Source organism: Marmota marmota, unplaced genomic scaffold, assembly GCF_001458135.2.
Source record: "Marmota marmota marmota unplaced genomic scaffold, marMar, whole genome shotgun sequence".
Lineage (NCBI taxonomy): Eukaryota > Metazoa > Chordata > Mammalia > Rodentia > Sciuridae > Marmota > Marmota marmota.
In genome coordinates, this window is record NW_025999964.1 from 822,711 (window position 1) to 846,905 (window position 24,195).

At 51.4% G+C, this 24,195-nt stretch overlaps 1 protein-coding gene across 1 annotated transcript; it reads right to left on the reverse strand.

Annotated features, from left to right (window-relative positions):
* Positions 1–57: 57 nt before the first annotated feature.
* On the reverse strand, positions 58–23,664 carry Zbed4 (zinc finger BED-type containing 4). The gene is made up of 3 exons (XM_015506916.2): positions 23,216–23,664; positions 22,897–22,962; positions 58–5,065 (listed from the first exon to the last, which is right to left on the reverse strand). Exon 3 carries the CDS (start codon positions 4,792–4,794, stop codon positions 1,312–1,314), a length of 3,483 nt encoding a protein of 1,160 aa, XP_015362402.1. The 5' UTR covers positions 4,795–5,065; positions 22,897–22,962; positions 23,216–23,664; the 3' UTR covers positions 58–1,311.
* Between the last annotated feature and the right edge of the window lie 531 nt (positions 23,665–24,195).

A 24,195-nucleotide genomic window follows, 5' to 3' on the forward strand; every position in this document is an offset into this window, starting at 1 on the left:
ACAAGGAGCACACCTGTGCGGCTGCCCTACAAATAAAGAGCCTGTGTCCACCAGCACTGGAAAACTGCAAATAAAAAGTTTAATTTCAGAAACTGAATCCATCATTTATAAATACACTAAAGCACAGTCCACTCGAATTGAGAGCGAGCAAAGGTACAGTATTCAACAGAAGGACAGCTTCCTAGGGGGCCAGCTTCCTAGGGGGCCATGGCAGAGGAGCGTGTCGCCTCACCCACAGCACCCAGTGGTCTGAAGTGACGTAGAACAGGAACCTTTTTCAGATGTTAAAGCAAACACTGACAACTGAATCTGACAACTGATAATTTCACTCTGATGTCCTGGGATTCTAAAATACCCCAGTGATGGCTGAATCTTCCCTACTATAAAAAAAAGAAAAATCTAAACGCCTAAGGCTAGCCTCACCACTGTAGCCTGCCAGACGCCCCGTTGGTCACCACTGCCTCCAGGGCCCGGCCGTGGTCCCAGCACCTGGGTCAGCGCACACAGAGCTCCACTGCTCAGGGACGCTCAGTCAGAGGCGCCAGACGCGGTCAACGGGCCCCCTGTTGCACTGCCACGCTCTGCACTGGCTGAATCCTTAGCATGGACACACACGGGACTCTGATCTCAAGGAGTAGGACAGACAGTCGGGGACCTCTGAGTGAATGAACGGACCGTGCAACCCTGAATGCAAAGACCTGAAACGGAACGTGTCCGTGACCACGTCACTGCAACTGCACACTCCGTGAGTCACCCAAGTACAGTTTTGTTTTCAAACGCTTTGTCTCTGTGGTAAACAGTTAGCTTCCAGAATATTCTCTCCACTCCTCGACACATTTTAGAGCCTGCAGTTAAAACTGCTCAGTCAGGATGGCTTAAGCTCCACCTCCTATTTACAGGTTTCATTTCACAGCCACAAAAGCTGTTTTGTTGCAATTAAAGCAATATTTAGCTAAAATACAGTACCTGATTCATGGTTTTTACACAATTGAATAAAAAGCCTACAGGATAAAACTGTTTACATCTTATCTCCATTCCAGGAACACACATTTCTGACCCCTAACTTTTAAAAAATGCTGCAGTCATGAATTAAAACCTGATCACCCCACTTCACAACCGACGAGACGGGCTGCTTCCAGTGGACTCCCAACACGCTGCGCCCTGGCCCGACAGGAGTAAGGCACGTGTGACGTTACGGTGCGAGCCGGTGGGTGGCCCCGGATGCTGGCCTGGTGTCCCACCTGGCCCTGTTGGGCGGGTCACAGCCAGCACTGCCAAGAGCACGTCTGGTCTGGCGACTCCGTCGTGAGTTCAATACTGAAAGTAGATCAAGGGAAGATTCACTTTCAAAAAGATAAGTTTTTCAAAATGCTCCATCATGAGCCGGGGCTGGCCAAAGCTGCCATTCTCTGTGGGCGTGCTGAACAGCTTTTCCGAAGGGACGGTACTTGGGGGACAGCCCAAAAATCTGACAGCCAAAGTGGACAGCCCAGGCCAGGATGACCGCTTGAGGTTCCAATAGGCAAGTGGGTCACAGCTGTGCTCCAACACCTCCTCCTCCAGGTAGGCGAGCACCATGTCTTCTGGCAGCCTCTCCCGCCGTTCTCGCCCCTCCACCTTGGCCACCAGCGACCACAGGCTCTCCCCTCCGCCAGAATCTCTCGACGGGGGCCCTGAGTCACAGCCATCGGAGGCGGCTGTGTCCTCTGAGGTAGAATTCAGTATTTCTAGCTCCCTGATTAGATCCTGCCTGTACTGCTCCGCCTCCTCCTCCGTGAACAGGGAGGCTTTGTAGCGAGGGTCCAGCAGCGTGGCAAAGACGTACCTGGGGTCGTGGAGGGTGGCAGACAGGCGGCTCGCCATGGCTTCCTTCAGCGACTTCAGCATAGTATCGATGCCCATCGTCTCTCCAAAGAGCATCTCAACCTTCCTGCTGAGGATGTGGATCATGGGGATGACCTGGCTCAGAGTGGACACGTGGGCACTCATCTCCCGGCTGGCAGCATCAAAGGGCCTCAGTGCGTGACACACGGACTGCATGACCTCCCACTGGTCGCAGCTGATCAGCTCTCTGAAGCTGCACTCGATGGACATCTCGTTAATGGCCCTCTTCTGCTCCAGCAGGCGCTCCAGCATGTGCAGGGACGTGCTCCACCTGGACGGCACGTCCTGGACAAGGTGGTGCTGTGGCAGCTCATACTCTCGCTGCAGCGCAGCCAACTTCTCCCTGGCCGTGGGAGAGCGCTGGACACGCTCACACAGCTTTCGGGCGGCGCTCAGTAGGCTCTGCACCATCCTTTGGCTCTTGATGGCTTCACTCACGATCAGGTCCACCGTGTGGCTGAAGCAGGGCACGCTCGAGTGCTCCGCCTCGGTCAGAGTCTTGCCAATGCTCGGGTTGTCAGTGACCGTGATGCCCACCTGCAGGCCAATGGATGTCACCCAGGCTTCCCACCAGCACTCCAGCTGCTTCTGGATGCTGCCACCGCCATGGTCACAGTCAATCTGCGACACGTCCAGAAGTGCTGAGCAGTGGTGGTCCTCGCAGTGCGGGCGGGCCGCGGATGCGAAGGTGACCCAGTGGGCAGTGAGGGTCAGGTACTCACGGCTCTGGGTGCCCGTCCAGATTCCCGAGGTGAAGTGGACCATGCCACTCTCAGCCTCCCTCAGCTGGGACAGGACCATCTGCTTCACGCTGTCGTACATGCCCGGGATGGCCGTGCTGCAGAAGTAGGAGGGCGGGGGCACGGAGTACTGGGGCCTCAGGTACCCCAGCAGCCTGTTGAAGCCAGTGCTGTCCACAAGGGAGTAGGGCTGGAGGTCCAGTGCGATCATCTCTGCTATCAGGCTGGTGATTTTTTTGGCAACTGGGTGAGAGTCATAGAACTTCTCACTGGGGTCATCGAAGGAGGACGTGCCCGACAACTCTGTGCTCAGTGGTCCCCGGACTCCTGGAGAGCGGGACAGGGTGGTCTCTGGGTGGACATCGGCCTTGAGCACGTGGCCGTGGAACCTCTGTAGGTGCCTCAGGAGGCAGCTGGTGCCCAGGTTGGTGGGCTTCTTGCCCCTGCTGATGGTCCGGCCACAGTGCAGACACACCACCTTGGTGGAGTCTGCAGAGCAGACGGAGAAGTGGTTCCACAGCTTGGAGGTCTTCTTACTGCTGACGGGAAACACGGCCTGGTGGTTCCTCCTGACCACGGCTGGCAGGGCAGGCGTCTTGGAGGAGCAGCTTTCTGCAGAAGCCAAAGTGGCATATGGAGAGTTCGCCAAACTGGCACCCAGAAAGCCCTTCTGGGTCCCGACCACCTCGGGGTGGCGTCTGTACAGATGCCGCATCAAGCAGCTGGTGCCCACATCCCCCTTCTTCCCCCGACTGATGACGCAGCCACAGTAGCGACACACGGCCTTCAGACTGTCCGTGGGGGCCAGGGAGAAGTGGTGCCAGACCTCCGACTTCAGCCTCTTCATGACCTTCTTGTTCTGCTGGAAGACAGCACCAGGCTCGCACCTCCTGGGGCTCGACCCGCTGGCCTGCTGCTTCTCAGGAGAGGCACCCATAGAAGCCTCGCCCACGTCCTCGGAGGATGACAGCACGGACACGTCCGTGCCGAGTGCGTCCCCAGGCAGGTCCTCAGCCAGCCTGTCTGGGGACGAGGAGGCCGAGGGGCACTCTGGGACCAGCTTTCCCGGAGAGGACGACATGGAGTCCGGCTCCCTGTCTGGAGGCAGCAGGGTGGGCAGCAGGGTGGGGGGCGTGGGGTACAGGGGCGGGATGCCCGAGCCGCCCCCATTTTCCTGTAGGACGATGGAGCGGTGTGCTCTCCACATGTGCCGGATGAGGCAGCTGGTGCCCAGGTCCTTCCCGTTCTTGCCCCTGCTGAACTCATTCATGCAGTGCACACAGACGGCCTTGGAGCTGTCCAGCGGGGACAGGTAGAAGTGCTTCCAGACGGCCGACCTCCTCCTGGACCCCGATGTGCTCCTGGGAAGGCGAAGGCTTCTCTCCGCCACGCCCTCTGCAGTCTCGTCGTAGTGGAGTGGGGCAAGGTGGGGAGATGACCCCGCCAGGGCCTCCTCTCTGCTATATTTCTCAGTGACCGGCACATCAGAGACCTCAGAAGAGACCATGGACACGGGCTCCTCCTGCATGCGGTCAGGGGACGGGATGGTAGCTGCCATCTTGTGGGCAAGTCTGATGGGCGAGAGGGTGGAGGCCAGGTCCCCGACGTCCGCGGGCTGCGGAGGAAGCAGGAGCGAGGGCGAGGGCAGGGAGGAGCTGGCGGACACACTCCCGTTCTCCTGCGCCAGCTTGGTGGGGTGCGCCCGCCGCACGTGCCTCATGAGGCAGCTGGTGCTCAGGTCCTTCTCGTTCTTGCCCCTGCTGAACTCCTTCATGCAGTACCGACATATGGCCTTGGTGCTGTCTCGGGGGGAGATGAAGAAGTGCTTCCACGCCGGCGACTTCTTCCTGGAGCTGATGTGGCGGCTGGAGAGCAGGCTCTGGGCCACGGCCTCCATGGCCACGCTGTACAGCGTGCTGCTGTACTGGGAGAGCAGGGCCCCGCAGCCATCCTCACTCTCGGCAGGGAAGCAGGGGCCACCCGCCCGGCCCTCCGCCTGCTCCTCCCCACTGTCCGTGTGCCTCACGCCCTCCCGCTCACCCTGAAAGCCCACTCCTTCCAAACAGCAGCTGGGAACTGGATCGTCTTCTTCCTCCTCTATTTTGAAACTTATTTTGCCAGAAACACAATCACTGTCCCCTCTGGGATGAGAGTCCTGGTTGTCCTCCATGGCCAACCATAACTACCCCAGCTCCTTCCTCATGCTAGTGTCTCGGGTCAACGGAGAGCTGGTCTGAGTGCCCCTGCACGCCGGCCCAGCATCACTGTCACCCTGTCACAGCCGTTCCGTCTCTAGGCTGTTCCTGTGAGTGCTCCGCGCTGGGGCTCTGCTGCGGCGGGCCTGGCCGTGGGGACGCTCGTCTGCACAGGGGAGACTGGCTGCGGGTCTTGAAGTCAGGGTCCCCACCACCTCGACAGCACACACAGCCCTCCTGCATGTCCTATAAGAGAGGACAAATTAAGCACAGAGGAAACAAAGCATTTCAAGTTCACACTGGTGTGAATACATGGGCCTCCGGACGGACGGAGAGGCAGGAGAAACCTGTTCCCGACACCCCGAAGCCCCCCCCACAGCTCCAGCACCTGCTCCGCCAAGGAAGAAGCGCAGTGCACACACAGCAGGTGGAGCTCAGGCCCATGGGTGGCAAGCCCCGGCACGAAGGGGTCACCTTCCGCTTGAGCTCACTCTCACCTTTGGGTTTACCAGGGCCACCCAGACTGAAGGCTGAGCTCTGTGAAACTGACTCACTGTACCCAGACGTAGGAGCCCGCACCCTTCAGACCTAAGACGGTCCACTAGCCTGTGAAAGCGTGGAGACCGACCATGCAGGGTGGAGCTGCAAAGGGTGACGAGGTGTGGCGGGCAGGAGTGGAAGTGTAAAAAGCAGCAATGGGCCCAGAGGCGGCAGGCAGAGCCCTTCCAGAGCCCAGCACAGTAGTGGGAGGGTTCTCAGGGACGCCGCCCAGGGCAAGCCCCACTCCCTGGCTGCAGGAGCCACATCCCCTGGTTTCCAGACTGCCACGTCCTGAGTGACAGTACTAAACCCTTAGGGCAAGCAGGGTATCTGGGCCACAAAGCACCCCAGGTCAACAAGACCTGACAGCCTCACCAGCAGAAGGCCCCCGTGACACCAGAGGCACAGAGCAGCCAGATCAAACCCAAAACATAGGCTAGGGATAGGGCCTGGTCATCAAGTGTGCTCAGCACACAGGAGGTGCAGGTTCAAGTCCTGGCACCACGGAAGAAAACACTTAAAATACAGTGGTGCACATCTGTAATCCCAGAAGGTCAGGAGGCTGAGGCAGGAGGATCCTGAGTTCAAAGCCAGCCTCTGCAAAAGTGAGGCCCTAAGCAACTCAGTGAGACCCTGTCTCTAAATAAAACACAAAATAGGGCTGGGGATGTGGCTCAGTGGTCGAGTGTCCCCAAGTTCAATCCCCTGTCCCCACCCCACTAAAGTTACAAGTCAGGTTTCTACCAGCACCCCACTCCCAGACACCAAGAGGATTGATGCGGGTGCTCAACCAGATGTACCCAGGGAGGCTCGCAACAGTGGGATGCGCCACAAAGCAGAAGCAATCCAGGTCCATCGCCTCCTTTACGAGGCTCGTCCTGCAGCCACAGAGGAGTGGAGTGCTGGTGCGAGCTGCACACGCCCTGCAGGGAGCCACGGAGGAGCCCCAACAGGACCCAGCAGGACAACATGCCCTCAGGGGCAGCAGGGGGCCTGAGAAACTGGCCACTGTCAACTACAGGCCAGGTGAGACGACCTGACCTGCCTGGGGTACGAGGTGTGAGCTGCTGTGGAACAACTGTGCCTGGTTCCAGGGTGGGGCCCACTTCTTGTCCACACTGGCACATGGGAGACCTCCAAAAGTAGAAGACTCAAGATCACAGACTAATAAAGACAAATGCAGGGGCTGGGGTTGTGGCGCAGTGGCGGAGCGCCTGTGTTATAGAACAAATAAGTAAGATAAAGGCACTGTGTCCATCTACAAGTAAATGTTGAAAATAAATAAAGGCACAATTCCTTTTAACATTCTAACAAAAAGGATGATAAAAGGTGACCAAGTAGGTACTTCCAAGGCCGCAAGGCTCACTTAATACTCAAAGAGGAACCCTTCTAGGCAAGTCTCGAGGGGGCGGACCTGAGGTGCCACGAGAGGGCAGGAGAGGCAGACGGTCCAGGAGGCAGGCAGGGTTCACTGGAGACTGACTGACAGACGTTCACAGGTGGCAGCAGGAGCAGGGCCAGAGGGGAGCTATGGGGCAGCCAGGACTCAAGCTGGTTTAGGCAGTGAGGGCCCCACAGGGCACTCCTATCCACAGGGGAAGCCACTCGAGGAAAGCCCCAGGGTGAGTCAAATGGCTGCAGCCAGGTGGGCGGAACCTGCACAAATAATTCACCGTGAGGAGGGTGAACAGAGGTCACTTCAATAGAGGCAGAAACCGCACCTGGTGCTCAACCCGAGGCAGAGGGACCACGCCAGGCGAGAAGCAGTGAGCCTGCTAAGGCACAGCCAGCAGCCTCCAGTGCCAGGAAGGGGCCTCCGCCAGGTGCCTGGCACCTGGTCAGTGTCACACTGCCGCGAGAGCTCAGAGCTGTGAGAAGGGACAAAGGCAGGCGGGCTAGGAAGGAAGCAGCAGACCTGCACCCACACCCAAAGTTAGGAGGCGAGACATCACAAGGAGCCTACGCCCAGCACAGTGAGTTTGGAAAGTCACAAGACACTTGGTTAATACACAGGAAGCAAATGGGAAATGCGATTTTAAAAATTGCATATATAATATGCAAAAATTATGAAATTGAGAAAGAAATGTTTAAAATGTGAAAACTACAAAACATGGCTGTGAAAATTAAAAATAAATAAAGAGAAATATGCCAGATTCATGGATAAGAAAACTCAACATTGGTAAGACATCAATATTTTCCCAAATTGATCTATAAATTCATCATAATCCCAATCAAAATCGCAATGCTTTTGTGCAGTAGCCAATAAGCAGAGTCTAAAATTTTTGTGGAAAGACTTCTCAGGAATAAATAAAATCACTGCAGAGGAAGAGCGCAGCGGGAAGTGAGTTCTCACCCAGGCCGCAGCAGAGCCGTCCAGGCTCACCTCCCCCACCGGGAACACCCAGGCACCTGGGACCCCCGCACAGGCCTTCCAGGCACTCATGGGAGCAAGCACAGGATGGTGGTCACAGACGTGCCACACCGGTGACATGAGCCTGCAAGGTCCCAGCTTGGCACTTGAGGCACGCGAGCAGAGCCTGGTGGTCTTGCTGAGCAGCCCAGCTGGGCCTGGGGACAGAGCGCTGGGAAGGAGCTACACAGCGAAGAGAGCCACAGGGCGGCCACACCACTGAGCACTGACCCGTGTTAGGAGGCCACCTGTGAAGAGCCAATGTGAAGATCAAGTGGGACAGCAGGAGCAAGGGTTGTGAACAGGGGGGTCCCCCCGACAGAAACGCAGGCCTCAGAAGGGCATGGGCTTGGAAGTGGGGCCTGCAAAGCCACTTGGGAGCTACCCTTATGAAGTTTAAAAGTAAGCCTCAAGAAGCACAGAGCAACTGCAGCCCACCTGCGACCAAGGCAAGTCTCAGAGGTATTTAATGTGGTATTAAAAAATCCTGCACCCAATAAAGTTCAGTTAAAAAGCTGACGCCAAACACAGACTGCCAGGCATGCCGGAAGCTCAAGGCAGGGCCTGGGTCCAAACAGACCAAATCAGTAGACAAGAACATCAGGACACCCAACGTTTGAGGAAGTGAGTTATTAAAATGAGAAGAATGGAAGAAATTTTTTAAAAAGGTCCAAATAGAATTTACACAGATGAGGGGCTGAGGATGTGTCTCAAGCGGTAGCGCGCTCGCCTGGCATGCGCGGGGTGCTGGGTTCGATCCTCAGCACCACGTAAAAAGTAAAATAAAGATGCTGGGTCCACCGAAAACTAAAAAATAAATAAAAAAGAATTTACACAGATGAAAAATGGAACATTTGCAGTTGAAGGTCAGTGGCAATGAGTGAGAAGATCTGAAGCCGCAGACACAATAGCTGATATCCAGAACATATAGCTGCAGACCCAACCGAAGCCCAGGTCAAAGGTAGACCAGAAGGTGAGCACACAGGTGACCAGCAAGCCCGGAGGAAGACGGTCAACATCACCTCACCAGGCACCAGGAAAACCTGAGAGAAAGCCACAAGGCCACTGCACAGCTGCTACTTTTTTAAAAAAGAAAAGTGCTGGAGGCTGTGGACAAGAGGAGCCCCCCCCACTCACGGCTCCCGAGAGGTGGAAGGAAGTTGGTAGTGCTCTAGGAACTTCAGCCCCACACGTGTGCTCCCAGCGGCACTCTTCACCACGACCCCAGAGGAAGGCCACCTGCCTGTCCCTCACCCCTCTGGCATGCGATCCAACTCAAAGGGGGGAGCTCCAAGGACGCTGTGCCCAGGGAAAGCAAGCTGGCCTTTGGTGACCAGCAGATGCTCCTCTGCACCAGGTGGTTCTGGGTGCAAAAGGCCCAGTTTTGGAAACAGAGCTGATGGTCGCACAATACTCTGAGCTCGTTAAAGCCACTGATTTATAGATGCCAGAAGAATTAAGAGGGAGAATTTTATGTGTGTACATTCCACCACAATTTTTAAAAATTAAGGAGGAAGAAACACTCTGACAGCTGAGATAATTTACCATTAGCATACCTGAAAAATGAGCAATAGAAAGTTCTTCAGGAAGCTGGGCGCAGTGGCGCACGACTATAATCTCAGCGTCTCGGAGGCTGAGATGGGAGAATTCCAAGTTCAAAGCCAGCCTCAATAACTGCAAGGCAGTTAGCAACTCAGTGAGACCCTGTCTCTAAATAAAATGCAAAATAGGGCTAGGGATGTGGCTCAGTGGTCGAGTGCCCTGAGTTCAATCCCTGGTACCAAAAAAATAAAGTATTGTATCCATCAAAACTGAGGAGAAAAAGAAAAAAAGTTCTTCAGGAGCAAGAAAATGATCAGAGATGGAAATTTAGATTTACACAAAGCAGGAAATACAAATGGAGGCTGGGGGCAGTGGCATGTGCTGCTAGCCTCAGCTACTTTGGAGGCCGAAGCAAGAGGGTCTTATGAAGTTTAAAAGTAAGCCTCAAGAAGCACAGAGCAACTGCAGCCCACCTGTGACCAAGGCAAGTCTCAGAGGTATTTACACGGTAAACTGTGGACAGATAGGTCAAAGGGGAATTTTTACCATTTTCAACAATGTCTCTACAATATAAACAACTACTTCAAACAATTTCCTGAGCAGCTTGCAGTACACACACAAGTGGAAACCATGGGTGGCTGCAGTGACAGGTGGGTGGCACCCACACACCCAGCCAATCGCCAAGTGTATGGGGGACTGGTAAGTCACAGGGGTGTGTTAGGACTTCAGCCACAGAAAACCCCCAACAAATAACACAGAGATAGAGTGAAGACCAGAGTGGAAATCAGAGGGAAACCCCGACCCGCTGTGCGCTCACTGGCGACCTGTGATCTGCACCCCTGCACCCCACCTTGCACTCTCCTGCTAAATGCTGAAGAGCAAAAGTCCTTGCTCCAATCCAGCCTACCAGTTTGCTTTCTGTGGACGATGCTTCCGGGTCCTGGCCAAGAAAGCTGTCTGACCTGGTGCCACTGCTCTTCCTGGCAGCACCCCCATAAGCCTTACAGCTCACCCTACATCTCTGAAGGGTCCGGGTTTGTTTTTTTGCACAAGAAATCTAACTGCTCTACCCTGTGGACAAGACCATGCTCTTTCCACCAAGTCCCCTCAGGAGCTGGCTGAAAGCCAGGTGTCCGCGTTCATGGCCTACTTCTGGGCCCTACCTACCCAGCGGTCTTTGCTTGACCCCTATCCCATAACCCAGCCATTCCACATCCAGGTGTTGACCTACAAAAAGTCAGCTATGCGTGCAAATTTCACACAGCTTTTATACAATACCCCCAGATTGGAGAACAAATGGGTCACCTCCACTGAATGGATTACTACACAGAAAAAAGAATGAGCTACTGAAATAACACCACAAACGACTCCCACAATTACACTGGGTAGAAGCAGCCAGACCAAAGGCCAGGCGGGTCGCTTTAGAAGACGGGTGATGGGCATGCTCACGCTCTGGACAAGGCCGGCCGTCCTCACGCAAGCCCAACCAGCACCCGTCCCTGCAGACTACACGTCATGGACACAGCAGCTGCCCGTGCACACGCAAAGATCAGAATTGCACTTTAAATACGTACAATGCACTGTGGGCCCATTATACCAGATACAGTTTTCTTCTAAAGGCAGAGAGTGGATGAGGAAGTACACGCTGCCTGCCTACAAGAAGCACTTTTTAAACATAGACGCCAACAGGTTAAAACCCAAGGATGGAAAGAGGCAACGCCGAGGACAAAGGGAAGCACAGCAGAAGGACCCCAGCCTCCAGGAGGCACGGGCAAGAGGATGCAAGCTCCAGGTAAGCCTGGCGACCACAGGGGCCTCTCTTACAATAAATAAGGGCTGGGGACGCAGCCCAGTGGCCAAGCACTTACCCAGCATGCCCCATGCCCTGGTCAATCCCCAGCACTGCAGAATCAATCAATCAAAACAAACAATAAAAAGGGCTGGAAGGGAGCTCAGTGGTCCAATCCCCAGTCTCTCTCTCTCTCACACACGGAGCCGCACATGATCACAGTGGGGTCCGCCGCCCAGGGCACACAGCCCCACACATGGACCCCCGTGCCACAGGCCTTCAAACACACCTGCAGGCTGGCCCAAGCAGAGGGGAGCAGGCCCACCCAACAGAGGCAGATGGAATTCAGCACTCCACTCAGGGTTCAGCCAGCATGAGAAGATAGGAGTTGGACAGCACCATCTTCAGATGACCAGCAGAACCACACCGCAACAGGTGTGCCCCACACACGAAGGCAGATGACAAAATGAAACTAATGTGTTGAAAAGAACTGAAGTCAGAAAGAACGGTCCCACGACCCGGAAGTGAATGAAAACAGCAGCAGCACAGCATCTGGAAAACTCCAAAATATTTTCAAATATATAACAATTCTTTATTATAAACAAGGTGGTGAAGAAATCACAAAGTACAGCAAATCCAACCCCAAAATAGGCAGAGAGGAAGTTTTTTTTTTAATAATGTAAGAATCATGAAATAATAATAAAAAAAACAAACATTAATGAAGGCAAACACTAGTTCTTTTGAAAGATCAACAAAATTGAAAAAGATCTACACAGACTGATTAGAGAAAAAACTGGAGACAGGAATCACCAATACCCAGGGCGTCATCATAGACACTTAGGCACAAATGCACAAATAACTATGAAAATAAAACTGCATCTCAGAGAAAACCAACACATTCCTTGAAAAACAGTATTAGCATCTCCAAATTCTAAAAAAGCCAGGTGTGGTAGTGCATACCTGTAAACCCAGCAAATTGGGAGGCCAAGGCAGGAGGACCATAAGTTCAAAGCCAGCTTCAGCAACTTAGGGAGACCATGTCTCAAAATAAAAAGGGCTGGGGATATGGCTCAGCGCTTGCCTAGCATGTGTTGAGTTCCATCCTCAACAACCCCTCCCACCACCACCAAAAAAATAATAGCTCTAAACAGTAACAGCTGGGATCAGGATGTGGCTCAGTGGTAGAGCACCTGCCTGGCATGCATGAGACCCTGGTTCCATCCCAGTACTGGAGGGGGAAGTGGCAGGGGTAGGGTGGGGCTGTCAGTAAAAAACAACAGCCAATGGTGGCCACGCCTGTAATCCCAGAGCTTGGGAAGCTGAGGCAGGAGAACTGCAAGTTCAAGGCCAGCCTCAGCAACTCAGCACGACCCTGTCTCTAAATAAAACGCAAAAAGGGGCTAAGGTTGAGTGGTTATTACTCCTGGGTTCAATCCCTGGCACCAATAAATAAATAAACAGAGAGGAAAGCTTACTTTGATAGATAAAGAAAATCCAACAAGAAAACAGAATACCCATCTCCCAGAAAAGGAAAGAGATAGGAAAATACTAAAAACTAGAAACCTTTCCTGAGATAAAAATCGTGAAACTACATATCAAAAGGGTATGTGAAAACCCATCCTGGAGATTTACACTGAAATATACTCTAGCAAAACCAGCAGACTTGGAAAAAGAAAAAGAAAAAAAGAAAAGAAATCCTTTGGGCTCTCAGTCACTCACAGGGAAAGAAAACAAAAGCTTCATGGTCGACAGCCCTGCTTCACACTAAAAGACGAGGGAACAGCATAGTTAAGGCATTAAAGGGGAAAAAAAGAGTTTTATACCCAGCCAAACTGGCTTCCAAGCACAAAGGATGTGGAAGAACTGCCATCAGTGGGCACAGTGCACAATAGCTGGGCAGGAGGGTGCCCAGGACAGCTGGCGCTGATGGTGGGTAGAAGACCTGGGCAGGTGGGTGCTCTTTGCATTTCTTCCCTATTCCCCAGTGTTTTTAAAATGAGCAGCTATTCATTACATCACCATAACAAAAACACCAAGTAAAGGGAAAAAATTCATCACTACTTAAAAAAAAAAGAAAAAACAAAGTAAAACAAGCTATTGCTGAGAGCCATAGCCAAGTAGGAATGACGCATGGCAATTTCCTTGTCAGCCTACCCCATGCTGCTTAGAGGGAGGACTCTCCATTGTGGAGATGGGCTTGCCTTGGACCCAGGTCATTTGCAGTGACATTGCATGAATGTTTGAGAAAGAATAAAGAGTTGCTGTTTGAATCTACAAGGTGTGTGGTGGCTCGGTTATTTTGTGCCCAGCCAGACTGCGGCAGGTCCTCAGGTCACTGAGGACATGCCCTCGAGGGGCCTGTGGGACTCCAGTCTCAGCCTCTCTCTGCTTCCCTGCTTGAGCTACCACAACCCGCGCCACAGCCACCTGGCAGACCCTCACCAGAGGCCATACCACTGGGACAGTCCGATGGATCGCAGACTTGAACCTCCAAAATCTCAGGTGTTTGCTGCGGTAACACAGAGCTGACACTTGGTCAAGGGTGTCAAACACACATAGCCACCTCTGGAGGATGGCAGAAAATGGTTCTTTAGGGCTGGGGCTCAGTGCTGGAGCGCTTGCCTAGGATGTGTAGGTATTGGGTTTGATTCTCAGCACTGCATTCAAATAAATGAACAAAACACAGGTTAATCAACATCAAAACAATAAATAAATAAATAAATAAAAAAGATTGTTTGGAAACATTTAAAGAATCAAACATTTATTTTCAGTTCACCATCAGTGGGCAAGGGGACAAGTCTCTCCTTACAAAAGGTCAACTCATATAAAGAAGCACTGACTGGGCCAGCACCGCAGGAGCTGTGGGCTGACACGTGTGGGCGTGGGCAACAGCAGCTGCCAATGCTGAAGGGAGCCGGGCACAGTGGCCACACCTGGAGTCCCAGCTACTCAGGAGGCTGAGGCAGGAGAATGGCAAAGTTCAAGGCCAGCTTGAGCAACTTATTGAGGTCGTTTCAAAATAAAAAATAAAAAGGATTAGGAGAAAAAAAAAAAAAGGAAAGAAAAAGACACCTTGGAGCACATAACACCCTTGAGAAGGACTCTCTCACCAGAAGTCAGCCTGAGTGCTCCTGCCTCCCGACCCGACTGCCGACTCACAGGGGCCACAGTACAGAGGGGCACTAAACCTCCCCAAGGACCCTCACAGCCACGTCTGGACATGGGAAACCCAAGTGAAGCCAGCTTCCTCAACAAGTCGTGTCCGTGGGAGGCAGTGGGACAATAAAGCCTGTGAAAGAGGAGACGGAAGGTCATGAAAAACCAGAGCAGCCCTGACCAGTATTCAGAGGTGCTGAGCTCAGGCATAAAATGATACAGGGAAATTGCAGGTAGTACCATAAGCCAGGCTGCTGGGCAGTGTGCTAGGAGCACAGGCAGCAAACCTGGCCAGGCACAGGAGGGCATAAAGGGGTGGGTATGTTTCTTTTTCTCCTTCATTCAGGTGTTGGGGACTGAACCCAGGGGTGCTCTACCACAGAGCCACACCCCCATACCTTTGTATTCTTGGAGACAGGGTCTCACCAAGTTGCCCAGGCTGGTCTCAATTTGGCAATCCTCCTGCCTCAGCCACCTGAGTAGCTGGGAGTACAGGTGTGTGCCACTGTGCCTAGCAATCAGGTTTTATTTTTTGACCCAAGAACCAATTATGTGTGCCTTATGGTAATTCTCTGAGCTATACAGTTATTTTACACAGTTTCAGCTTCTATATTATATTTCAAGATAAAAAAGATTTTAAGGGCTGGGGATGTGACTCAAGTGGTAGCACACTCGTCTAGCATGTGTGAAGCACTGGGTTTGATGCTCAGCACCACGTAAAAATAAAATAAAGATATTGTGTCCACCTAAAACTGAAAAGATTTTAAAACACTTATAAAACTACAAACACTAGGCACCATGGCCCAGGTGCCAGGGCTAAAAGACCGACACAGACGGAGCCCAGGGTGAGACGGGTACCTCCCCCCCGCCCCACTGCAGAGCACTCAGAAGGCAGGACCTTGCAATAAACGGTGCCAGGACAACGCTCTGGCTTGAACGGCTGCTTCCTCTTGTCACGCACCCTGGATACTAATTCCCATTACGAGAGCACAGAGTGGGACCAGGTGGCACCTTGCAGAGGTGATTAAGGCTCTGCCCTCACAAAAGGGTTAATCCACTCATGCGATTAATGGATTAATGGTCATCTCCGGGGTCAGCTATAAAGGCCAGTCTGGCCAGGGCTCTCTCTTGTCCCTCTTGCCATGCAGTGCTCTGCAAAGCCTAGGCTCTGCCAGCGAGAAGGCGTCACCAGATAGAGCCCGACCTTGGACCAGAGCCTGAGACAAGACAAACGGTGTGCCAGCCGTGGTGGCGCCTACCTGCCGTCCCAGCTACCTGGGAGGCTGAGATGGGGGGGTTTACTCAAGGTCAAGAGTTTGGGCCAGCTTGGGCAACAAGCCAAGTCCCCATGTCAAACCGAAAATGAGGGGCTGGGGTTGTGGCTCAGCGGTAGAGCACTTGCCTCGAATATGTGAGGCCCTGGGTTCAATCTTCAGCACCAAATAAAAATAAATGAATCAGATAAGCAACTTGGGAGGGTGAAGCAGGATGATAACAGGTTCAAGCAAGCTCAGCACCTGAGTGAGACCCTGTCTCAAAATAAAAAATAAATAAAAGGGGCTGGGGATGTGGCTCAGTCGTTAAGTACCCCTGGGTTTAATCAATCCTGGGTAACTCCCAGCAGCCCCACAAAAAAGAGAACACAAAGGGACAAATGCTTAGATCATTCTGTGGAAAATATCACCCTTTACATCCAGTACACACTGTCCCCCCATCAACTCCCAGTGGACAGCTGAGCTAAAGGTAAAACACTGTGAAGCATGCAATACAAAAAAGAGCCCACAGAAAGGGGCTCTGCCTTGATAAAAATCAAAGGGACAAGGGGCTGCAGAGGCGCCCAACAGTGGAGTGCCGCCTAGCGTGTCGGTAGGGCCTGGTCTGACCCCGGCACTGCAAGAACACGACAACAGGGCGACCGATCAAAGCCACAGGGTACTTGGCCCACGAGGTGCAAAGCACAAACAACACAGCCGATGTGAGTGGATCTCCCAACAGGGCCGCCATCCACGCAGAAGACAGTCTGGGCTGCCTACAGAAGGGCACCAGGTGGCCGCCATCACAGTAGCCTCACTCTCCTGGTCTGCTCGGCCAATCAAAAGACTACAGACCGAGAGGTGCACAAGCAAGAAGTTCACTTCTCATGGTTCTGGAGAACTGTCCAAGATCATAGGCTCCAGGCCTCAAGTGTCAGGCGAGGGCTGCTTCCTACTCACTGTGCCATCCTGTGGTGGAAGGAACCAGGGGCTCACTGGGGTCCTTTTTAAAAGGGAACAAACCCCACGCAGGAGGGCTCACTCCCACAGCCCCATCATCTTCCAAGGGCCCTCCTCTTGGACCAACACCTGTTCACAGCGGGGTGCCCACTGGTGAGGAAAGGGTTCCTCTCAGAACATGAGCCCATAGCCCCAGCCTCCTCTCCCATCTCCAGGGCTGGCTAGGCCTTAGGCCAGAGGCCCACTCAGCACAAGTACAGACCAAAGGCAGAGGAGGGGAAAAGGCAGAAAAGGAGGCACTCAAAATCCAAATTGTAGCATTCTTCTTACATTTTCTTAGTTTCAAAGTTTTAGCCAAGTCCAGTGGTGCATGCCTATTACCTTAACTACTCAGGAGGGTAAGGCAGGAGGATCCCAACTTCAAGTCCAGCCTGGCCAAGTTAGTGAGGCCCTGTCTCACAATAAAAAATAAGAAGGGTTATGGATGTAGCTCAGTGACAGAGCACCCCTGGATTCAATCCCTGGTACTGCAATATGTAAAGAAAGAAAGAAAGAAATGACAAGCTCTGACTGGCAGGAGAATGTGCCATCCTCTATTGAAGACTTGGGCAACAGCCTCCCACTGCCGCGTCCGCTGGCCTCACTGTAACTTGCATTCAATGAATTCAAAGGTACCGACTACTAATACACCCAATCTAGTATATTGTTTTCATTTTATCATTCGAATAGAAACACATAAGTGGAGACTACTCCAAGATACCATTTCCACCATGTCATCCTCACAAAAAATCCAAACTCACAGGAATACCAGTGTCCTCTGGCACCATGCCCACAATAGGGAATGTGGAAAGGCACTGAACCAGATGACCCCACCAGGAACAGACCCAGAAGTGGGCACTCGCTGCATGCAAGACATACAAGAAACCGAGGCAGGGTGTGTGTTCACTTAAAAAAAAAAAAAAAAAAAAATCCAGGGAGAAAGCGGAGTCTGAAACTTTTGCAGTGAGAATGTCTGCTTTGCTCTTGAGCTTTGCTCTTCCCCTTTGCTGCTCAAGAATATTCTGGAGAGGAGGTGCAGATGCCACCCAGCCTGGTGAAATCTGCCCTGCAAGTGAAAACAGGTCNTAAAAAAAAAAAAAAAAAAAAAATATATATATATATATTTATATGTTTTAGTTGAATATATTTTTAGTTGTAGTAGGACACAATACATTTATTTCTATGTGGCGCTGAGGATAGAACCCAGCGCCTTGCATGTGCTAGGCGAGCGCTCTATGGCTGAGCCACCACCCCAACCCCATGTGTTAACAATGGCTATCCTTAGGAAGGAAGGACTTGGGGCAGGTTGGTTGGTTGGGTTTTTTTTGTACTAGGGATTGAACCCCAGGCACTTAACCACTGAGCCACATCCCCAGCCCTTTTAATTTTTTTTTTATTGAGACACGGTCTCACTATGTTGCTGCAGCTGGTCTGAAACCTGTGATCCTCCTGCCTTAGCCTCCAGGGCTGCTGGGATCACAGGCGTGCAGCCTGTGCCTGGCAGGAGAGGTTTTCTGAATGTAGATTGTATAGTCCTAACTTTTAGACCATGTAATTTTGTACATGAAATTAAGATGTAAAACCAAAAAAATCTAAATCTGAAAACAAACTTAATTGCATATCAAATGGGCAACATAACCACAGAAAGGAATATTTGTTAAGGGACTTTTTAAATGCAGTACTTCAACCGTTTGTCCCAAGGGGAATATATACTAAGGAGCAAAAGAACTTTAAAAATCACGACTTTCCAAAATATCACTAAGTAGTTTTATTAGTGGTAGTGTAATGTTTTAACTTCACTACTGCCATTTTACATCTACGTCAGCATAAAACAAATCATGCCCAGGGCAGCTGTCCATCAGCCTCTGGGAACTGGTTCTAGGACACCATCACTCCCACCCCCAAAGATACCAAAATATCTGCATGCACACGTCCCCCATATACTTTAAGTCATCTCTAGGTCACTCATAGCACCTAACACAGTGTAATTCCTATGCAGTAGTTGTTACCAATGATTAGGAAAAAAAAATCTGTACGTGTTCAATATGCCACAATCTTTTCTCCAAATATTTCTGATTCTTTGTTGAACCTGAAAAAGCTACAGATACAGAAGGCCAACTTTAAGATATAAAAGAGACAAATTTGAAGAATCAAAGAAATGAAATAAAACCATGTAATTTTAAATTATCATTATTTGGTACTAGGGACTGAACCCAGGGGTGCTTAACCACTGAGCCACATCCCTAGCCCCCCTTTTTTTTTTTTTAATTATTTTTAATATTTACTTTTTTTTTTTTTAGTATTTGGCGGACACAACATCTTTGTCTGTATGTGGTGCTGAGGATCGAACCCGGGCCGCACGCATGCCAGGCGAGCGCGCTACCGCTTGAGCCACATCCCCAGCCCCCCTAGCCCTTTTTTATTGTGAGCTCTCGTAATGGGAATTAGTATCCAGGGTGCGTGACAAGAGGAAGCAAAGTTGCTGACGCTGGCTTTGAACTTGTGATCCTCCTGCCTCAGCCTCCCAAGCCACTGGGATTCCAAACGAGCAACCATGCCTGGTATAATTTTAAATTAGGATTAAACTCTTGATGCTTTTTTTTTTTGGTTCTGGGGATTAAAACCTCCACCTTGCACAACCTAGGCAAGTGCTCTATCACTGAGCTACATCCCAGCCCAAACTCATGTTTTAAAGATATATTTCTGTTGGAAGTAATGATGCATGCCTGTAATCCCAGCAGTTTGGGAGGCTGAGGCAGGAGGATGAGTTCAAAGTCAGCCTCAGCAATGGCAAGGCACTAAGCAACTCAAAGAGACCCTGTCTCTAAATAAAATGCAAAATAGGGCTGGGATGTGGCTCAGTGGTCAAGTAGCTCCATCTATCTATCTATCTATCTATCTATCTATCTATCTATCTATCTCTCTCTCTCTCTCTCTCTCTCTCCTAGCTGTGTCCACCAAAAGGACTACGAGCAGTAATGAACAGGGCTAGGGGCGTGGCTCAATGGTGGAGTCCTCACCCAGCATAAGCAACTCCTGGTCAATCCTCAGCATTGCAAAATTAAATAAAACTAAAAGGAACAAAGCACTCAGGACATGGCTGGCCGGAGTGTGAAAGAGAAAGTGAAGTGAGCCAGGACACCAGGCCACAAGCAAGCATCAGGAAGACATGCCCAGCAAAGGGACAGGACCAGCTCACCAGGACTCCCCACTGGTCATGCTTACAATTTGAGCGCCACACACAACAGTGACAGGCTTTTAAAAGATCACAGCAGAGTGCAGCCTGCCTTGACATTCACAGAAAAAGGAACCACCAACCCCTGCTGCAGTGGCATCATGTGACACAACCAAGTGCTTCTCAAAACTGGCAATTGAGGGAAGAACCCGCTCATGTCCTGTCTTCTGAGGTGGCTAAGGACGAGGGAGGGTAATCAGGGTAGAAGGAACAACAGCACTGCGTGGCTGCACACTGCTGCCCAGTGATCCTGGGGAGGACCAACACAAGCTCTGTGCAAGACCCACAGGCCACGTGCTGACTGCAGGGCTGTCCCTGATCCAAAGTCCCCTCCAGCTCCTGCATCAGCTGTGGAGGACAGCGCAATCCAACGCACACAGCACAACTCAGACCATACTCAGGTCACAGAGCCCACAGAGTACACAGAGGAGGAATGGAAACACCCAATACCCACCATGATGTGTGAGTGGGCAGGACACAGCCACCTAAGAACAGGCGGGAACAACTGGAAAAGCTGGCTGTGTGCTGGGCACTGGATGGCACCAGGCTTTTCATTACCTTTCCTGGATGTCTTCGGTGACGGGACTGCAAGAAAGGACATTCTTGTCCCTTAGAAGAAAGGAACAGGCAGAAAAGGGACACACAGGTGAAGTGTTCTGATATCTGCAACTTCCCTCAAAAAGCACTTGTCCATTGGAGACAGGGTGGCGTTGTAAGGGCTCCACCTGAAGGCGGGTTAGAAAATTCCTAACACAAACTTTAGAAACAGCTCAGGAGCCAGGCACAGTGGCACCTGTGATCCCAGCGACTCGAGGCTGAGGCGGGCAGATCACAGGTTCAAAGCCAGCCTCAGCAAGTTATCAAAGGCCCTAAGCAAGTCAGAGAGACCCTGTCTCAAAATAAAAAAAGGACTGGGGGATGTGGCTCAGTGATTAAGCACCTCTAGATTTAATCCTTGGTGCCAAAGAACAAAATAAGCAGAACCCAGTGTCCACTTATTTCAAGTGGGTGTGCATATACCCTCAGGAAGCCACACACACACCAAGGGGCTCTCGACGCCCCTGACTGAGGCCCTCCGCCTGGCACAAGCCGAGACAACAGTCTTTCTTTGGAAGACACCGGTGCACGGTAAACCCTGAGTGCAGGTGGCATGACCTCAAAGCAGCACCAGTGACACACAGTGCTGCAGACACAGACCTCCAGCCAGGCTGGGCGACCTTCAGGGGAGCACCAGCCACGTGCAGATGACAGCTCAAAGGGTCAGACGCCAGAAACCTGGGGCCAGGGCTGTTTCCACCAGAGGAGACCTGGTCAGAAACCCTGATAAGGCTACCTTGGAAACAAAGCGCATTCCAAAGCAAGCAAACAGACCACGTTAAGGTCAGCTGGTCCTTGTCCCAGAAATGTTCTAGTCACACACCAGGGCGTGGACTGACCTGCTGCTCTCTCTGTGGGTCCCCTGAACTTAATATCACACCCTCACCACCCACTCTTTCCTCAGGGAAGTCCCCCCAGTGACAGGCCTGACTTGCAGCTGTGGCTGAAAGCTGCTGGAAATCTTCAAATGTCCTTTAATTTACAGGATGTGGCACGTGGCTTCTGTGATGTAGCAATCAAATGAAGCTCTCCCCAAACCCCACATACAACCCTATCCTGCTCTGTGGCAGGCAAGAGGAACAGACACCACAATGGGAGCCTCAATAATGGCCACATGGCTGCTTTGGATGAAAAGCCTGCAAAGGTGGTAAAGCTCGAAAAGAGAGCAAGCCCAGGGCTGCAGGGCCATTCCCAACCCAAGCCAGGGAGCAGGTGGCAGCAGTGTTCACTGAAAGCAACCTCATGGGCCAGAGGGAGGGGGCCAGACCTACTGGACCAAACATCCCTCCCTACCAGTGGCTTCCCAGAGCACTTCTCAGAAACTAAGCATCTCTCGCTCTCTGCCTTCACCTGCTGATAGTTTATCAGAACACTTATTGAATTAATTATTCTTATTATTATTTTTGAGACAAGGTTTCACTATGTTGCCCAGGCTGGCCTTGAACTACTGGGGCCCAAGTGATCCTCCTGCCTCAGCTTCCTGAGAAGCTGGGAAAACAGGTGCACCTGGCTAAAGGGCCTACTCCAATGTGGATCCCCACCACCACCATGATCTGAGGGCAGGTCCTTCTTCTTCTTTTTTTTTTTTTTAATATTTATTTTTTTTAGTTTTCGGCAGATACAACATCTTTATTTGTATGTGGTGCCGAGGATGGAACCCGGGCCGCATGCATGCTAGGCGAGCGCACTACCGCTTGAGCCACGTCCCCAGCCCCAGATTAGTTTTTTTTTTTTTGGTGTTGCTGGGGATTGAACCCAGGGCCTTGTGCATGCAAGGCAAGCACTCTGCCAAATGAGCTACATCCCCAGCCCTCCTTCTTATAGAGCCACACAGCCCCACACAGCACGAACACCCCAAGGGAAGTGACTGTCTCTCTGGGTGCCCTTTGCTTCAGAATCAGGAAAGATTTGATTTTATTCCTAGTAGTGAGTTCCAGAATTTGAACTATCAAACACATATAAATAATTAGCAAGGAAATGACTTGGGGCATTCCAGGATGAGAAAAGAAAAAAGTACATTCCAGGTACTATAAACTGGGGCAAGGAGAGGGCATGGAAGATCAGGGCAGAAAAGGTGGAGGCCCAAAGAGGGGTGGTGAGCCTAGCCAGTGGCTGTACCCCACAGGCACAGACAGAGTGAGACCACTCAAAGACAGTGAGGGATAAGGGAACACTGCAACTCTTACACAGCTCAATTCAGGGCAAAACTAACTGTAAGAACAATGATTTCTGCAACTTATGTCCTCTAGTCTTCAGACCTGAAAATCAAAGGGCAGTCAGGGGAATAAGTTGCTGACTCTGAATTGTTTTGAGCAGGTGCTCAGAAGAAAAGAGATGCTCCTTAGAGCCCATGTGTCCTCTAAGGATGGTTCTCCAACGAGCATGACCTCCATCCCAAGTCACTAAGCCCAACAGGCATTCACCTGTTTCCTTCTCTTGACCACCACTAGGAAGAAGGAAATCAGATCAGAAGTCAATACTGATGTAGGTGAAACCAGGCACAGAGAAAACAGGTATAAAGTGAAAAAGACAATGGCATTGACCAGGGACACTTACTGTATTCATGCTTCCAGAGGTCCACTTCCCAGTTCTCACTCTGCAAACTCTAGGCCTGCCAAGGATCTGAAACATACACACGTTTTTGTTTTTTTTTTTCAGTAATAAATACTGCTTATCAGCTTCACTGTACATATGCAGAATTCAATCAGTTCCCCTCATAATTTACTTAAGCTTTGTCCTCCTAGGCACTGGGGAACCTGTGTGTGCACACGCGTGTTGACATCAAAGAGCAGAGCTTCCGCACCCACACACATCAACCACTGCTGCATTCAGGAATTAGCGGGAACACAGGTAGGGGGCACGGTAAAGTAATCACCTGTCCAGTGGACTAAGGCTCTTAGCTCTCTTCCAGCGTAGATTAGCTGCGTCCCCTGCCTAAAAGACTGACTGGGAAACCTTCTAAAGGTCCTCAGAATCTCTTAACTTGCACTAGATCTTTTCCCGAGGGGCAGATATCATCTGAGGATTCCAGGAAGTGAGTATCCTTCAGTCACTGCAACCCCCGGGGTCAACCCTTGCAGTCTCCGCTCCAAGGTAACTGTTTAGTAACCGGAATTAACTCATGGCTGAATCTTGGCTTATCCGCAGTAATTCTTAAAACCCGCAACTAAATTCCCCCTAGCCTCGCAGTTGTGCCACCACGATAAGGGCGACCACACAAAAAGTGCGTTTCGCGGAGGAAGTCAGGGGTGGCCTGCTCAAGCACACGGGTCCTCAGCCAAGTGGGTTTTCCCAAGTACGCACGCGGCCCGACCAAGCGAACTTGCAAACCTCCTGCCTCAGCCTCCCAAGCTCTCCCTTAGAATTTCTTGAATGACAGGAGCACCTAATGGCACAGTTTTAGGTGATGACCTGGATGGCTTCAGGAGGGGGCTGGTCACCATAAAGACCAAGCCCTGATGAGAAACTTGGACCTCCCAATGTGGTCCTCTGGGACTGCAGATTGAGTAAGCGGGATGGATCATGCCTAGGTGATGAGGCCTTCATAAAAATCCCTAAATATGTGGAAGCTAAAAAGTTGACCTTAAAGAAGAGGGTGGAATGGTGGCATCCTCACCCTGGAAGAGTGTAGGGAGAGGTGGGAAGGGAAGGTCAGTGGGTACTAAGGAGCTGTTGGGAGGAGGAGTAAATATTCTGTAGCACATTAGGATAACCATGCTGACAGAAATGGAGAGAACACTTCAGACAGCAGAGAGGGTTTGTGTTGCCAACAGAGAGAAGACACACGTCTGAAGCCATAGATTGCATTATTGGACAACCTAGTCAAATGTTTCAAATTGAAAAAATTAATTTTTT

What these genes read in the sequence shown, in the direction of transcription:
- Zbed4 (XM_015506916.2), bottom strand. Translation starts at nt 4,794, where the DNA reads ATGGAGGACAACCAGGACTCTCATCCCAGAGGGGACAGTGATTGTGTT.